Source organism: Salvelinus alpinus, chromosome 5, assembly GCF_045679555.1.
Source record: "Salvelinus alpinus chromosome 5, SLU_Salpinus.1, whole genome shotgun sequence".
Lineage (NCBI taxonomy): Eukaryota > Metazoa > Chordata > Actinopteri > Salmoniformes > Salmonidae > Salvelinus > Salvelinus alpinus.
The window spans coordinates 3,877,682-3,896,815 of NC_092090.1; the positions used below are offsets into that span (position 1 = coordinate 3,877,682).

General features: G+C 47.0%; 1 protein-coding gene across 2 annotated transcripts in view; it reads right to left on the reverse strand.

The window, feature by feature from the left end:
* The window catches only part of rhpn2 (rhophilin, Rho GTPase binding protein 2), an 82,980-nt gene that overhangs the window by 5,079 nt on the left and 58,767 nt on the right, over positions 1 to 19,134 (reverse strand). The window contains exons 7-13 of one of the 2 annotated variants that reach the window (XM_071400391.1): positions 10,540 to 10,706; positions 8,588 to 8,775; positions 7,540 to 7,696; positions 4,203 to 4,322; positions 2,851 to 3,045; positions 2,274 to 2,320; positions 205 to 354 (exon numbers count right to left, since the gene is read on the reverse strand). In XM_071400391.1, the coding sequence (XP_071256492.1) occupies positions 205 to 354; positions 2,274 to 2,320; positions 2,851 to 3,045; positions 4,203 to 4,322; positions 7,540 to 7,696; positions 8,588 to 8,775; positions 10,540 to 10,706 (1,024 nt within the window). Of the gene's footprint in view, positions 1 to 204; positions 355 to 2,243; positions 2,321 to 2,850; positions 3,046 to 4,202; positions 4,323 to 7,539; positions 7,697 to 8,587; positions 8,776 to 10,539; positions 10,707 to 19,134 lie in introns of both variants that reach the window. The other variant, XM_071400390.1, reaches the window with a different exon arrangement.

The following is a 19,134-nucleotide window of genomic DNA, read 5'->3' on the forward strand; positions in this document are numbered from 1 at the left end:
TAGCCCAAGTGTGCGTCAGCCTAACCCTTCCCCCCTTTAGCCCAAGTGTGCGTCAGCCTAACCCTTCCCCCCTTTAGCCTAAGTGTGCGTCAGCCTAACCCTTCCCCCCTTTAGCCTAAGTGTGCGTCAGCCTGACCCTTCCCCCCTATTAGCCCAAGTGTGCGTCAGCCTAACCCTTCCCCCCCAGTAGTATAGCAGACTCACAGCGGCAGGGCAGAGTGGGTCCAGGGAGGTGACCTGTACAGGTACAGGGTCTCCTCTCAGGGTGAAGCCCAGGTCTCTGTCCTCCAGCCTCAACCTGACGGTGTGAGGAGCTGTCCAGCGTAGCTTAGCAGAGAACACTGACAGAGGACCCTGGAGGGGGGGGGGCGACAGGTTATTATGAAAACTTACCATGGACACCCCAACCTGGATAGGACTGACAGTGTGCATCCCAAATGGTACAATGGGGCCTGGTCAAAGGAAGGGTACTATGGAGCCTGGTCAAAGGTAGGGCACTATGGGGCCTGGTCAAAGGTAGGGCACTATGGGGCCTGGTCAAAGGTAGGGCACTATGGGGCCTGGTCAAAGGAAGGGCACTATGGGGCCTGGTCAAAGGTAGGGCACTATGGGGCCTGGTCAAAGGTAGGGCACTATGGGGCCTGGTCAAAGGTAGGGCACTATGGGGCCTGGTCAAAGGGCACTATGGGGCCTGGTCAAAGGTAGGGCACTATGGGGCCTGGTCAAAGGGCACTATGGGGCCTGGTCAAAGGTAGGGCACTATGTAGTGAATAGATGAGGGGTTGTTTGGGACACCACCATTGTTAATGTTATTGATTCACCAAGACAAGGTGACTGAGTAAAGAGGCGTTTTAACAGAGTTCAACACCACTGTTAATGACCTAGAGTTGACCCGTTCTGTTGGATCACTGTCTCCAGGGTTAATGTTAGTACTGCCATAGTGGTTCTGTTGGATCACTGTCTCCAGGGTTAATGTTAGTACTGCCATAGTGGTTCTGTTGGATCACTGTCTCCAGGGTTAATGTTAGTACTGCCATAGTGGTTCTGTTGGATCACTGTCTCCAGGGTTAATGTTAGTACTGCCATAGTGGTTCTGTTGGATCACTGTCTCCAGGGTTAATGTTAGTACTGCCATAGTGGTTCTGTTGGATCACTGTCTCCAGGGTTAATGTTAGTACTGCCATAGTGGTTCTGTTGGATCACTGTCTCCAGGGTTAATGTTAGTACTGCCATAGTGGTTCTGTTGGACCACTGTCTCCAGGGTTAATGTTAGTACTGCCATAGTGGTTCTGTTGGATCACTGTCTCCAGGGTTAATGCTAGTACTGCCATAGTGGTTCTGTTGGATCACTGTCTCCAGGGTTAATGTTAGTACTGCCATAGTGGTTCTGTTGGATCACTGTCTCCAGGGTTAATGTTAGTACTGCCATAGTGGTTCTGTTGGATCACTGTCTCCAGGGTTAATGTTAGTACTGCCATAGTGGTTCTGTTGGACCACTGTCTCCAGGGTTAATGTTAGTACTGCCATAGTGGTTCTGTTGGATCACTGTCTCCAGGGTTAATGCTAGTACTGCCATAGTGGTTCTGTTGGATCACTGTCTCCAGGGTTAATGTTAGTACTGCCATAGTGGTTCTGTTGGATCACTGTCTCCAGGGTTAATGTTAGTACTGCCATAGTGGTTCTGTTGGATCACTGTCTCCAGGGTTAATGTTAGTACTGCCATAGTGGTTCTGTTGGACCACTGTCTCCAGGGTTAATGTTAGTACTGCCATAGTGGTTCTGTTGGATCACTGTCTCCAGGGTTAATGTTAGTACTGCCATAGTGGTTCTGTTGGATCACTGTCTCCAGGGTTAATGTTAGTACTGCCATAGTGGTTCTGTTGGATCACTGTCTCCAGGGTTAATGTTAGTACTGCCATAGTGGTTCTGTTTGGGTTGGATTCAGGAAACAGCACCACACCATCTGGGTGTTCAGAGAAAGTTGAACTGATTTGAACTGTTTTTAAAACACAAATCCAGAGCTTTGTAATGCCAATTCCTGAATAAACCATAGACACTTTACATGACGGGCCGGTTTCCCGGACACAGATGAATCTTAGTCCCAGACTATTAAAGGAGTCTAAGAGTCACTTGTGATTCTCCATTCACCAAGCTTCATAGTCCAGGACTAGGTTTTAAAAATCGGTGTCCGGGACAGCGGCCCTGAAATGTTAGAACGTTAAAAAAATTAGTAACCCACATACCAGCCTCCGGAAAAAGTCTGTGACTTTCACCTTAGTGGCCATGGGCGTTTCCATCTCTGCTTTGTGCTCCGTTTTAGCTGAGGAGGGAAAACAGTTCTGTTTATATTACCACAACAACCCAACCTGGCAACCTCCTCTGGAGTACAGCACAACAACCCAACCTGGCAACCTCCTCTGGAGTACAGCACTACAGGGAGCACATGACCACACTGTAAACATTACATCATCACAACATCCTGGACCTACTAAACAACTGTCTAAAAGGTTATTAGGTTGTTGAATGTTATTTCACATGAGAACAATCAGGAAGTTACGTGTTATGTCTAGTCTTACAATCCAGACCACCAATGGAACCTACCAATTCTAATGAGGTCCAACAGTCAGACCCTCTCTCTCTCTCTCCAATGACAGGAAGTACATTTGACAGTCAGTTGTATTGAATCAACAGTAATGTGTAACCAGAGCTGATGATCATGTAAAAATGCTTTTAAATAAGGTTTATTGATTGGTTGATTGATTGATTGGTTGGTTGAGTTCCCAATAAGAGGTTCACTTACAGACGATGTCTGGTGCTTCACAAATACATTTGATTGATTGATTGACTCACAGATAATGTCTGGAGCCTCCAGGTAGTCTGTGAACTCGTCTTCTCGGTCGTTGTCTTTGAACTTGGCCAGGGAGCGTTTGTGACTGGCCTGCAGGATGTCCTGGAGCACATCTAGCTTCCGGAGGTGACGACACAGACTATGGATCCTCAGACCCTCCTCATGACCCATCACAGCCCTCCGCAGGTGGGCCTTACCTGGGGGAGGAGAGGGGAGGTGGAGGAGGAGTGGGAAGTAGAGGGGAGGTGGAGGAGAGGGGAGTAGAGGTAGAGGGTGGAGAGAGGAAGAGTCATTAAGACAGGTGAGTAAGTATACTGGTAAAAACTAAATGGATTCTATTAAGACTCAGACCATATGGTACCAGGTGATAACACGGCTAATATACACGGGCACCAGGTGATAACACGGTTATACACACGGCGCACCAGGTGATAACACGGTAACATACACCTGGTACCAGGTGATAACACGGTAACATACACCTGGTACCAGGTGATAACATACACCTGGTACCAGGTGATAACACGGTAACATACACCTGGTACCAGGTGATAACACGGTAACATACACCTGGTACCAGGTGATAACATGGTGTAGAGTCCAGACAGTCAGGGACTATATGCCTGCCTATCAGTGCGTAGAGTCCAGACAGTCAGGGACTATATACCTGACAGTCAGTGTGTAGAGTCCAGACAGTCAGGGACTATATACCCGACAGTCAGTGTGTAGAGTCCAGACAGTCAGGGACTATATGCCTGACTGTCAGTGTGTAGAGTCCAGACAGTCAGGGACTATATGCCTGACAGTCAGTGTGTAGAGTCCAGACAGTCAGGGACTATATGCCTGACAGTCAGCGTGTAGAGTCCAGACAGTCAGGGACTATATGCCTGACTGTCAGTGTGTAGAGTCCAGACAGTCAGGGACTATATGCCTGACAGTCAGCGTGTAGAGTCCAGACAGTCAGGGACTATATACCTGACTGTCAGCGTGTAGAGTCCAGACAGTCATGGACTATATGCCTGACAGTCAGTGTGTAGAGTCCAGACAGTCAGGGACTATATGCCCGACTGTCAGTGTGTAGAGTCCAGACAGCCAGGGACTATATACCTGACTGTCAGTGTGTAGAGTCCAGACAGTCAGGGACTATATGCCTGACAGTCAGTGTGTAGAGTCCAGACAGTCAGGGACTATGTGCCTGACTGTCAGTGTGTAGAGTCCAGACAGTCAGGGACTATATACCTGACTGTCAGTGTGTAGAGTCCAGCCAGTCAGGGACTATATAATGAATGTATCTAGGACCTCAACCACATAGTAAAGGACCTGTGTAAACACAGCATTGGGTTTTGAGCCTCACCGATGTGTCGTCTCTCTTCTCTCTTCCTGAGGATGTCGAGTGGGGAGCGGCCGTCTGGCATGGCATCATACGCCTGGGACAGAGCCTTCTCCTGTTGGTCCTCGTCATCACTGGGTCTCACTGGAAAACACAGAGACAGGGATTAGGACATGGCAACACAGAGACAGGGATTAGGGACATGGCGACACAGAGACAGGGATTAGGGACATGGCGACACAGAGACAGGGATTAGGACATGGCGACACAGAGACAGGGATTAGGACATGGCAACACAGAGACAGGGATTAGGACATGGCAACACAGAGACAGGGATTAGGACATGGCAACACAGAGACAGGGATTAGGACATAGCGACACAGAGACAGGGATTAGGACATGGCGACACAGAGACAGGGATTAGCACATGGCAACACAGAGACAGGGATTAGGACATGGCAACACAGAGACAGGGATTAGGACATGGCAACACAGAGACAGGGATTAGGACATGGCAACACAGAGACAGGGATTAGGACATGGCGACACAGAGACAGGGATTAGCACATGGCAACACAGAGACAGGGATTAGGACATGGCGACACAGATACAGGGATTAGGACATGGAAACACAGAGACAGGGATTAGGACATGGAAACACAGAGACAGGGATTAGGACATGGCAACAAAGACAGGATTGTAGGGATGTAGCCTTGGCTGTTGGCAGAGGACAGATCCAGCCTGGGACTGAGAGAGTTCGGTTTGAACAACACAAAGACGTGTTACCAAAGGTCTCACTCCTCTGTCTTTCTGTCCTCTATATAAAACTAAAGGTCTCACTCCTCTGTCTTTCTGTCCTCTATATAAAACTAAAGGTCTCACTCCTCTGTCTTTCTGTCCTCTATATAAAACTAAAGGTCTCACTCCTCTGTCTTTCTGTCCTCTATATAAAACTAAAGGTCTCACTCCTCTGTCTTTCTGTCCTCTATATAAAACTAAAGGTCTCACTCCTCTGTCTTTCTGTCCTCTATATAAAACTAAAGGTCTCAGTGGAGTCCTCTAAAACCATTAAAGTCCATTTAAACTGATACCTGAGATTATGTTTTAGGGATGTGAGAGGAAAGAGGTGAATGAACCAGTCTGTTCCAGTAAGGTCCAGGAAACTCATCTAGTAACTAACAGAACCAGTCTGTTCCAGTAAGGTCCAGGAAACTCATCTAGTAACTAACAGAACCAGTCTGTTCCAGTAAGGTCCAGGAAACTCATCTAGTAACTAACAGAACCAGTCTGTTCCAGTAAGGTCCAGGAAACTCATCTAGTCACTAACAGAACCAGTCTGTTCCAGTAAGGTCCAGGAAACTCATCTAGTCACTAACAGAACCAGTCTGTTCCAGTAAGGTCCAGGAAACTCATCTAGTAACTAACAGAACCAGTCTGTTCCAGTAAGGTCCAGGAAACTCATCTAGTCACTAACAGAACCACTCTGTTCATGTACGGTCCAGGAAACTCATCTAGTCACTAACAGAACCAGTCTGTTCCAGTAAGGTCCAGGGAACTCATCTAGTAACTAACAGAACCAGTCTGTTCCTGTAAGGTCCAGGAAACTCATCTAGTCACTAACAGAACCACTCTGTTCATGTAAGGTCCAGGAAACTCATCTAGTCACTAACAGAACCAGTCTGTTCCAGTAAGGTCCAGGGAACTCATCTAGTAACTAACAGAACCAGTCTGTTCCTGTAAGGTCCAGGAAACTCATCTAGTCACTAACAGAACCAGTCTGTTCCAGTAAGGTCCAGGAAACTCATCTAGTAACTAACAGAACCAGTCTGTTCCTGTAAGGTCCAAGAAACTCATCTAGTAACTAACAGAACCAGTCTGTTCCAGTAAGGTCCAGGAAACTCATCTAGTAACTAACAGAACCAGTCTGTTCCTGTAAGGTCCAGGAAACTCATCTAGTCACTAACAGAACCACTCTGTTCATGTAAGGTCCAGGAAACTAATCTAGTAACTAACAGAACCAGTCTGTTCCTGTAAGGTCCAGGAAACTCATCTAGTCACTAACAGAACCACTCTGTTCATGTAAGGTCCAGGAAACTCATCTAGTCACTAACAGAACCAGTCTGTTCCAGTAAGGTCCAGGGAACTCATCTAGTAACTAACAGAACCAGTCTGTTCCAGTAAGGTCCAGGAAACTCATCTAGTAACTAACAGAACCAGTCTGTTCCTGTAAGGTCCAGGAAACTCATCTAGTAACTAACAGAACCAGTCTGTTCCAGTAAGGTCCAGGAAACTCATCTAGTAACTAACAGAACCAGTCTGTTCCAGTAAGGTCCAGGAAACTCATCTAGTAACTAACAGAACCAGTCTGTTCCAGTAAGGTCCAGGAAACTCATCTAGTAACTAACAGAACCAGTCTGTTCCTGTAAGGTCCAGGAAACTCATCTAGTAACTAACAGAACCAGTCTGTTCCTGTAAGGTCCAAGAAACTCATCTAGTAACTAACAGAACCAGTCTGTTCCAGTAAGGTCCAGGAAACTCATCTAGTCACTAACAGAACCAGTCTGCTCCAGTAAGGTCCAGGAAACTCATCTAGTAACTAACAGAACCAGTCTGTTCCTGTAAGGTCCAGGAAACTCATCTAGTAACTAACAGAACCAGTCTGTTCCAGTAAGGTCCAGGAAACTAATCTAGTAACTAACAGAACCAGTCTGTTCCTGTAAGGTCCAGGAAACTCATCTAGTAACTAACAGAACCAGTCTGTTCCAGTAAGGTCCAGGAAACTCATCTAGTAACTAACAGAACCAGTCTGTTCCTGTAAGGTCCAGGAAACTCATCTAGTAACTAACATAACCAGTCTGTTCCAGTAAGGTCCAGGAAACTAATCTAGTAACTAACAGAACCAGTCTGTTCCTGTAAGGTCCAGGAAACTCCTCTAGTAACTAACAGACCCAGTCTGTTCCAGTAAGGTCCAGGAAACTCATCTAGTAACTAACAGAACCAGTCTGTTCCAGTAAGGTCCAGGAAACTAATCTAGTAACTAACAGAACCAGTCTGTTCCTGTAAGGTCCAGGAAACTCATCTAGTAACTAACAGAACCAGTCTGTTCCAGTAAGGTCCAGGAAACTAATCTAGTAACTAACAGAACCAGTCTGTTCCTGTAAGGTCCAGGAAACTAATCTAGTAACTAACAGAACCAGTCTGTTCCTGTAAGGTCCAGGAAACTCATCTAGTAACTAACAGAACCAGTCTGTTCCAGTAAGGTCCAGGGAACTCATCTAGTAACTAATAGGCATTTACACATCTCCCTCCCTCTCGATCACTTATAGAAGGGATATGATTGGCTAACGTCTTCTTGACTTACGCTCGTGGTCCAATAGCGCAGTAGCCAGGAAGTAGTGTGCCAGTGAACGGTAGTGGTTGGTCTTGACCTGAGCCATGGTGGACCAGAAGAACGGGACGTTGTCCTTGATGGGAGTCTGGCTCATAGACTGGTGTACCTGGTCATAGGTGTCTCCTACCTGAGAGGGGACATAGGGCTCTTTAGTCAGACACACCTCAACGGGATATGACATAGTGTTACAGGAGGATCTTTACCTCAACGGGATATGACATAGTGTTACAGGAGGATCTTTACCTCAACGGGATATGACATAGTGTTACAGGAGGATCTTTACCTCAACGGGATATGACATAGTGTTACAGGAGGATCTTTACCTCAACGGGATATGATATAGTGTTACAGGAGGATCTTTACCTCAACGGGATATGATATCGTGTTACAGGAGGATCTTTACCTCAACGGGATATGACATAGTGTTACAGGAGGATCTTTACCTCAACGGGATATGACATAGTGTTACAGGAGGATCTTTACCTCAACGGGATATGACATAGTGTTACAGGAGGATCTTTACCTCAACGGGATATGACATAGTGTTACAGGAGGATCTTTACCTCAACGGGATATGACATAGTGTTACAGGAGGATCTTTACCTCAACGGGATATGACATAGTGTTACAGGAGGATCTTTACCTCAACGGGATATGACATAGTGTTACAGGAGGATCTTTACCTCAACGGGATATGACATAGTGTTACAGGAGGATCTTTACCTCAACGGGATATGACATAGTGTTACAGGAGGATCTTTACCTCAACGGGATATGACATAGTGTTACAGGAGGATCTTTACCTCAACGGGATATGACATAGTGTTGAGATGAAACTCTCTCAGATGAACCCCGTTTGGGCAAAGCAGATGTGTTGAACGTTACCCAATGAACATCACCGGACAAATCCCATCCGTCTATCGATAACAGTGGTACTACATACCTGATTTAATCAACATCACTCCGTCTGTATCAGCCTGTAGACTGTGGGAAAGGACTCAACGTATTGAACATGTACCTTGGCAGCCTCGTGGGCCATCTTGAGGAGAGAGAAGAACTCATTGCGGATGCCAGACAGAGCGATCTTCTCGAACAGACACTCCTGAGCTTGGGCCAGCATCATCTTGATGAGCATACTGAGCATGGAGGGACTCATGTCATAGCTGGGGGTGTGGGTGAATGTCTCCTTCAGGTGATGGAGGACTCCTACAGGAGGGGAGACACAGAGAGAGTGGGGGAGATGAGTATGGAGGGACTCATGTCATAGCTGGGGGTGTGGGGGAATGTCTCCTTCAGGTGATGGAGGACTCCTACAGGAGGGGAGACACAGAGAGAGTGGGGGAGATGAGTATGGAGGGACTCATGTCATAGCTGGGGGTGTGGGGGAACGTCTCCTTCAGGTGGTGGAGGACTCCTACGGGGGGGGAGGAGACAGGGAGAGTGGGGGAGGTGAGTATGGAGGGACTCAGGTCCTAGCTGGGGGTGTGGGGGAACGTCTCCTTCAGGTGGTGGAGGACTCCTACGGGGGGGGAGGAGACAGGGAGAGTGGGGGAGGTGAGTATGGAGGGACTCAGGTCCTAGCTGGGGGTGTGGGGGAACGTCTCCTTCAGGTGGTGGAGGACTCCTACGGGGGGGGGAGGAGACAGGGAGAGTGGGGGAGGTGAGTATGGAGGGACTCAGGTCCTAGCTGGGGGTGTGGGGGAACGTCTCCTTCAGGTGGTGGAGGACTCCTACGGGGGGGAGGAGACAGGGAGAGTGGGGGAGGTGAGTATGGAGGGACTCAGGTCCTAGCTGGGGGTGTGGGGGAACGTCTCCTTCAGGTGGTGGAGGACTCCTACGGGGGGGGAGGAGACAGGGAGAGTGGGGGAGGTGAGTATGGAGGGACTCAGGTCCTAGCTGGGGGTGTGGGGGAACGTCTCCTTCAGGTGGTGGAGGACTCCTACGGGGGGGGGAGGAGACAGGGAGAGTGGGGGAGGTGAGTATGGAGGGACTCAGGTCCTAGCTGGGGGTGTGGGGGAACGTCTCCTTCAGGTGGTGGAGGACTCCTACGGGGGGGGGAGGAGACAGGGAGAGTGGGGGAGGTGAGTATGGAGGGACTCAGGTCCTAGCTGGGGGTGTGGGGGAACGTCTCCTTCAGGTGGTTCAGGACTCTAATCGTTGCATACAAATAAAATATATGCTCCTAAACAAACATGAGCCAGTTTTCACACAAGAGTTTGCATTTATAAAAACTGAACTTAATGTGGGAATTTGCTAATCCTTTTATACTCCCAGTAACATTATACCACGAGTCCTCACAGTTTCTACCGTTAGACCACGAGTCCTCACAGTTTCTACCGTTAGACCACGAGTACTCACAGTTTCTACCGTTAGACCACGAGTCCTCACAGTTTCTACCGTTAGACCACGAGTCCTCACAGTTTCTACCGTTAGACCACGAGTACTCACAGTTTCTACCGTTAGACCACGAGTCCTCACAGTTTCTACCGTTAGACCACGAGTCCTCACAGTTTCTACCGTTAGACCACGAGTCCTCACAGTTTCTCCCGTTAGACCATGAGTACTCACAGTTTCTACCGTTAGACCACGAGTACTCACAGTTTCTAATATTAGACCACGATGTCAAATCGTCTAAAACCTCTTGTAATTCAACTCTGTACTGTATATTCAACCAGTGTTATTGGCAATGACTAGAGTCTAGCTGTGTTAGTGTAATAATGGCCACTGGTGTTGTCCAAAAAGGCACCCTATTTCCTACATAGTGCACTCCTTTAGAGCCCTATTCCCTACATAGTGCACTACTTTAGACCAGGGTCCTATTCCCTACATAGTACACTACTTATAACCAGGAACCCTATTTCCTACATAGTACACTACTTTAGGGCCCTATTCCCTACATAGTGCCCATAGTAACCACTATAGAGGGAGGAAGGTGGGCCACAGCCGACTGTGATTCTAGCGTCTCCTCACCTGCAGCTTTCTGGAAGGCTGTGATGGCGTCCTGGAGGCCGGAGGCCGTCTGGCGGTTGCAGCGTGTCCCGATCTGGGTGTAGAGGGCGCCGATGTTGAACAGGATACTGGCCTTCTCCAGAGAGATGTTCTGCTGGCACACTGGAACACCTGTGAATGAGTCATACCTGGAACAGACAGACAGAGAGGTCACTAGTGGATTCATAACACCGTGTTGACCTCTGGAGAGACAGACAGAGGGGTCACTAGGGGATTCATAACACCGTGTTGACCTCTGGAGAGACAGACAGAGGGGTCACTAGGGGATTCATAACACCGTGTTGACCTCTGGAGAGACAGACAGAGGGGTCACTAGGGGATTCATAACACCGTGTTGACCTCTGGAGAGACAGACAGAGAGGTCACTAGTGGAATCATAACACCGTGTTGACCTCTGGAACAGACAGACAGACAGAGAGGTCACTAGTGGAATCATAACACCGTGTTGACCTCTGGAGAGACAGACAGAGAGGTCACTAGTGGAATCATAACACCGTGTTGACCTCTGGAGAGACAGACAGACAGAGAGGTCACTAGTGGAATCATAACACTGTGTTGACCTCTGGAGAGACAGACAGAGAGGTCACTAGTGGAATCATAACACCGTGTTGACCTCTGGAGAGACAGACAGACAGAGAGGTCACTAGTGGAATCATTACACCGTGTTGACCTCTGGAGAGACAGACAGACAGAGAGGTCACTAGTGGAATCATAACACCGTGTTGACCTCTGGAGAGACAGACAGACAGAGAGGTCACTAGTGGAATCATAACACCGTGTTGTGACACCGTAACACCGTGTAACACCGTGTTGTGAAATGTGACTTATAGACCTGTCCTTCCCATTGAGTTATAGACCTGTCCTGTTGACACACAGCCCCAACCTTTTTCGGGTTTGTACTTCAAACAGCTGAAAATACAACTTTCTTGGTTATGGAGAATATATTTCAAAGTGGTTTAGATGGTACAATGACTCTCTACACTAGACTTGTTTTGTCACATGAAACTGAAATTAGGCAACCTATTAGAATGTTTGCAACCAGGAAATGGAGGAGCGATTTCTGCTTGAATTAAACTTGAGAACTCTGGTTATCTGATCAGAGATGGTTACCACAGAGACACAACAGACCAATGGGTATCTGATCAGTGATGGTTACCACAGAGACACAACAGACCAATGGGTATCTGATCAGAGATGGTTACCACAGAGACACAACAGACCAATGGGTATCTGATCAGTGATGGTTACCACAGAGACACAACGGACCAATGGGTATCTGATCAGAGATGGTTACCACAGAGACACAACAGACCAATGGGTATCTGATCAGTGATGGTTACCACAGAGACACAACAGACCAATGGGTATCTGATCAGAGATGGTTACCACAGAGACACAACAGACCAATGGGTATCTGATCAGTGATGGTTACCACAGAGACACAACGGACCAATGGGTATCTGATCAGAGATGGTTACCACAGAGACACAACGGACCAATGGGTATCTGATCAGAGATGGTTACCACAGAGACACAACAGACCAATGGGTATCTGATCAGTGATGGTTACCACAGAGACACAACAGACCAATGGGTATCTGATCAGTGATGGTTACCACAGAGACACAACAGACCAATGGGTATCTGATCAGTGATGGTTACCACAGAGACACAACAGACCAATGGGTATCTGATCAGAGATGGTTACCACAGAGACACAACAGACCAATGGGTATCTGATCAGTGATGGTTACCACAGAGACACAACAGACCAATGGGTATCTGATCAGAGATGGTTACCACAGAGACACAACAGACCAATGGGTATCTGATCAGAGATGGTTACCACAGAGACACAACAGACCAATGGGTATCTGATCAGTGATGGTTACCACAGAGACACAACAGACCAATGGGTATCTGATCAGAGATGGTTACCACAGAGACACAACAGACCAATGGGTATCTGATCAGAGATGGTTACCACAGAGACACAACAGACCAATGGGTATCTGATCAGTGATGGTTACCACAGAGACACAACAGACCAATGGGTATCTGATCAGAGATGGTTACCACAGAGACACAACAGACCAATGGGTATCTGATCAGAGATGGTTACCACAGAGACACAACAGACCAATGGGTATCTGATCAGAGATGGTTACCACAGAGACACAACAGACCAATGGGTATCTGATCAGTGATGGTTACCACAGAGACACAACAGACCAATGGCTATCTGATCAGAGATGGTTACCACAGAGACACAACAGACCAATGGGTATCTGATCAGTGATGGTTACCACAGAGACACAACAGACCAATGGGTATCTGATCAGAGATGGTTACCACAGAGACACAACAGACCAATGGGTATCTGATCAGTGATGGTTACCACAGAGACACAACAGACCAATGGCTATCTGATCAGAGATGGTTACCACAGAGACACAACAGACCAATGGGTATCTGATCAGTGATGGTTACCACAGAGACACAACAGACCAATGGCTATCTGATCAGAGATGGTTACCACAGAGACACAACAGACCAATGGCTATCTGATCAGAGATGGTTACCACAGAGACACAACAGACCAATGGGTATCTGATCAGAGATGGTTACCACAGAGACACAACAGACCAATGGGTATCTGATCAGTGATGGTTACCACAGAGACACAACAGACCAATGGGTATCTGATCAGAGATGGTTACCACAGAGACACAACAGACCAATGGGTATCTGATCAGTGATGGTTACCACAGAGACACAACAGACCAATGGGTATCTGATCAGAGATGGTTACCACAGAGACACAACAGACCAATGGGTATCTGATCAGTGATGGTTACCACAGAGACACAACAGACCAATGGGTATCTGATCAGAGATGGTTACCACAGAGACACAACAGACCAATGGGTATCTGATCAGTGATGGTTACCACAGAGACACAACAGACCAATGGGTATCTGATCAGAGATGGTTACCACAGAGACACAACAGACCAATGGGTATCTGATCAGAGATGGTTACCACAGAGACACAACAGACCAATGGGTATCTGATCAGTGATGGTTACCACAGAGACACAACAGACCAATGGGTATCTGATCAGTGATGGTTACCACAGAGACACAACAGACCAATGGGTATCTGATCAGAGATGGTTACCACAGAGACACAACAGACCAATGGGTATCTGATCAGTGATGGTTACCACAGAGACACAACAGACCAATGGGTATCTGATCAGAGATGGTTACCACAGAGACACAACAGACCAATGGGTATCTGATCAGTGATGGTTACCACAGAGACACAACAGACCAATGGGTATCTGATCAGAGATGGTTACCACAGAGACACAACAGACCAATGGGTATCTGATCAGTGATGGTTACCACAGAGACACAACAGACCAATGGGTATCTGATCAGAGATGGTTACCACAGAGACACAACAGACCAATGGGTATCTGATCAGAGATGGTTACCACAGAGACACAACAGACCAATGGGTATCTGATCAGAGATGGTTACCACAGAGACACAACAGACCAATGGGTATCTGATCAGTGATGGTTACCACAGAGACACAACAGACCAATGGGTATCTGATCAGAGATGGTTACCACAGAGACACAACAGACCAATGGGTATCTGATCAGAGATGGTTACCACAGAGACACAACAGACCAATGGGTATCTGATCAGAGATGGTTACCACAGAGACACAACAGACCAATGGGTATCTGATCAGTGATGGTTACCACAGAGACACAACAGACCAATGGGTATCTGATCAGAGATGGTTACCACAGAGACACAACAGACCAATGGGTATCTGATCAGTGATGGTTACCACAGAGACACAACAGACCAATGGGTATCTGATCAGAGATGGTTACCACAGAGACACAACAGACCAATGGGTATCTGATCAGTGATGGTTACCACAGAGACACAACAGACCAATGGGTATCTGATCAGAGATGGTTACCACAGAGACACAACAGACCAATGGGTATCTGATCAGTGATGGTTACCACAGAGACACAACAGACCAATGGGTATCTGATCAGAGATGGTTACCACAGAGACACAACAGACCAATGGGTATCTGATCAGTGATGGTTACCACAGAGACACAACAGACCAATGGGTATCTGATCAGAGATGGTTACCACAGAGACACAACAGACCAATGGGTATCTGATCAGTGATGGTTACCACAGAGACACAACAGACCAATGGGTATCTGATCAGAGATGGTTACCACAGAGACACAACAGACCAATGGGTATCTGATCAGTGATGGTTACCACAGAGACACAACAGACCAATGGGTATCTGATCAGAGATGGTTACCACAGAGACACAACAGACCAATGGGTATCTGATCAGTGATGGTTACCACAGAGACACAACAGACCAATGGGTATCTGATCAGAGATGGTTACCACAGAGACACAACAGACCAATGGGTATCTGATCAGTGATGGTTACCACAGAGACACAACAGACCAATGGGTATCTGATCAGAGATGGTTACCACAGAGACACAACAGACCAATGGGTATCTGATCAGTGATGGTTACCACAGAGACACAACAGACCAATGGGTATCTGATCAGAGATGGTTACCACAGAGACACAACAGACCAATGGGTATCTGATCAGTGATGGTTACCACAGAGACACAACAGACCAATGGGTATCTGATCAGAGATGGTTACCACAGAGACACAACAGACCAATGGGTATCTGATCAGAGATGGTTACCACAGAGACACAACAGACCAATGGGTATCTGATCAGAGATGGTTACCACAGAGACACAACAGACCAATGGGTATCTGATCAGAGATGGTTACCACAGAGACACAACAGACCAATGGGTATCTGATCAGAGATGGTTACCACAGAGACACAACAGACCAATGGGTATCTGATCAGAGATGGTTACCACAGAGACACAACAGACCAATGGGTATCTGATCAGAGATGGTTACCACAGAGACACAACAGACCAATGGGTATCTGATCAGAGATGGTTACCACAGAGACACAACAGACCAATGGGTATCTGATCAGAGATGGTTACCACAGAGACACAACAGACCAATGGGTATCTGATCAGTGATGGTTACCACAGAGACACAACAGACCAATGGGTATCTGATCAGAGATGGTTACCACAGAGACACAACAGACCAATGGGTATCTGATCAGAGATGGTTACCACAGAGACACAACAGACCAATGGGTATCTGATCAGTGATGGTTACCACAGAGACACAACAGACCAATGGGTATCTGATCAGAGATGGTTACCACAGAGACACAACAGACCAATGGGTATCTGATCAGAGATGGTTACCACAGAGACACAACAGACCAATGGCTATCTGATCAGAGATGGTTACCACAGAGACACAACAGACCAATGGGTATCTGATCAGAGATGGTTACCACAGAGACACAACAGACCAATGGGTATCTGATCAGAGATGGTTACCACAGAGACACAACAGACCAATGGGTATCTGATCAGAGATGGTTACCACAGAGACACAACAGACCAATGGCTATCTGATCAGAGATGGTTACCACAGAGACACAACAGACCAATGGGTATCTGATCAGAGATGGTTACCACAGAGACACAACAGACCAATGGGTATCTGATCAGAGATGGTTACCACAGAGACACAACAGACCAATGGGTATCTGATCAGAGATGGTTACCACAGAGACACAACAGACCAATGGGTATCTGATCAGTGATGGTTACCACAGAGACACAACAGACCAATGGGTATCTGATCAGAGATGGTTACCACAGAGACACAACAGACCAATGGGTATCTGATCAGAGATGGTTACCACAGAGACACAACAGACCAATGGCTATCTGATCAGAGATGGTTACCACAGAGACACAACAGACCAATGGGTATCTGATCAGTGATGGTTACCACAGAGACACAACAGACCAATGGGTATCTGATCAGAGATGGTTACCACAGAGACACAACAGACCAATGGGTATCTGATCAGTGATGGTTACCACAGAGACACAACAGACCAATGGGTATCTGATCAGAGATGGTTACCACAGAGACACAACAGACCAATGGGTATCTGATCAGTGATGGTTACCACAGAGACACAACAGACCAATGGGTATCTGATCAGAGATGGTTACCACAGAGACACAACAGACCAATGGGTATCTGATCAGTGATGGTTACCACAGAGACACAACAGACCAATGGGTATCTGATCAGAGATGGTTACCACAGAGACACAACAGACCAATGGGTATCTGATCAGAGATGGTTACCACAGAGACACAACAGACCAATGGGTATCTGATCAGTGATGGTTACCACAGAGACACAACAGACCAATGGGTATCTGATCAGAGATGGTTACCACAGAGACACAACAGACCAATGGGTATCTGATCAGTGATGGTTACCACAGAGACACAACAGACCAATGGGTATCTGATCAGAGATGGTTACCACAGAGACACAACAGACCAATGGGTATCTGATCAGAGATGGTTACCACAGAGACACAACAGACCAATGGGTATCTGATCAGAGATGGTTACCACAGAGACACAACAGACCAATGGGTATCTGATCAGTGATGGTTACCACAGAGACACAACAGACCAATGGGTATCTGATCAGAGATGGTTACCACAGAGACACAACAGACCAATGGGTATCTGATCAGAGATGGTTACCACAGAGACACAACAGACCAATGGGTATCTGATCAGAGATGGTTACCACAGAGACACAACAGACCAATGGCTATCTGATCAGAGATGGTTACCACAGAGACACAACAGACCAATGGGTATCTGATCAGAGATGGTTACCACAGAGACACAACAGACCAATGGCTATCTGATCAGAGATGGTTACCACAGAGACACAACAGACCAATGGGTATCTGATCAGTGATGGTTACCACAGAGACACAACAGACCAATGGGTATCTGATCAGAGATGGTTACCACAGAGACACAACAGACCAATGGGTATCTGATCAGTGATGGTTACCACAGAGACACAACAGACCAATGGCTATCTGATCAGTGATGGTTACCACAGAGACACAACAGACCAATGGGTATCTGATCAGAGATGGTTACCACAGAGACACAACAGACCAATGGGTATCTGATCAGAGATGGTTACCACAGAGACACAACAGACCAATGGGTATCTGATCAGAGATGGTTACCACAGAGACACAACAGACCAATGGGTATCTGATCAGAGATGGTTACCACAGAGACACAACAGACCAATGGGTATCTGATCAGTGATGGTTACCACAGAGACACAACAGACCAATGGGTATCTGATCAGAGATGGTTACCACAGAGACACAACAGACCAATGGGTATCTGATCAGAGATGGTTACCACAGAGACACAACAGACCAATGGGTATCTGATCAGTGATGGTTACCACAGAGACACAACAGACCAATGGGTATCTGATCAGAGATGGTTACCACAGAGAAACAACAGACCAATGGGTATCTGATCAGTGATGGTTACCACAGAGACACAACAGACCAATGGGTATCTGATCAGTGATGGTTACCACAGAGACACAACAGACCAATGGGTATCTGATCAGAGATGGTTACCACAGAGACACAACAGACCAATGGCTATCTGATCAGAGATGGTTACCACAGAGACACAACAGACCAATGGGTATCTGATCAGAGATGGTTACCACAGAGACACAACAGACCAATGGGTATCTGATCAGTGATGGTTACCACAGAGACACAACAGACCAATGGGTATCTGATCAGTGATGGTTACCACAGAGACACAACAGACCAATGGGTATCTGATCAGAGATGGTTACCACAGAGACACAACAGACCAATGGGTATCTGATCAGTGATGGTTACCACAGAGACACAACAGACCAATGGGTATCTGATCAGAGATGGTTACCACAGAGACACAACAGACCAATGGGTATCTGATCAGAGATGGTTACCACAGAGACACAACAGACCAATGGGTATCTGATCAGTGATGGTTACCACAGAGACACAACAGACCAATGGAGCTCGACCAGTTATATAAACTTATATAAACCTTTTTCAGGACCCTGTCTTTCAAAGATAATTCGTAAAAATCCAAATAACTTCACAGATCTTCATTGTAAAGGGTTTAAACACCGTTTCCCATGCTTGTTCAACGAACCATAAACAATTAATGAATATGCACCGGTGGAATGGTCGTTAAGACACCAACAGCTTACAGACGGTAGGCAATTAAGGTCACAGTTATGAAAACTTAGGACACTAAAGAGGCCTTTCTACTGACTCTGAAAAACACCAAAATAAAGATGCCCAGGGTTCCTGCTCATCTGCGTGAACGTACCTTAGGCATGCTGCAAGGAGGCATGAGGACTGCAGATGTGGCCAGGGCAATAAATTGCAATGTCCGTACTGTGAGACGCCTAAGACAGAGCTACAAGGAGACAGGACCGGA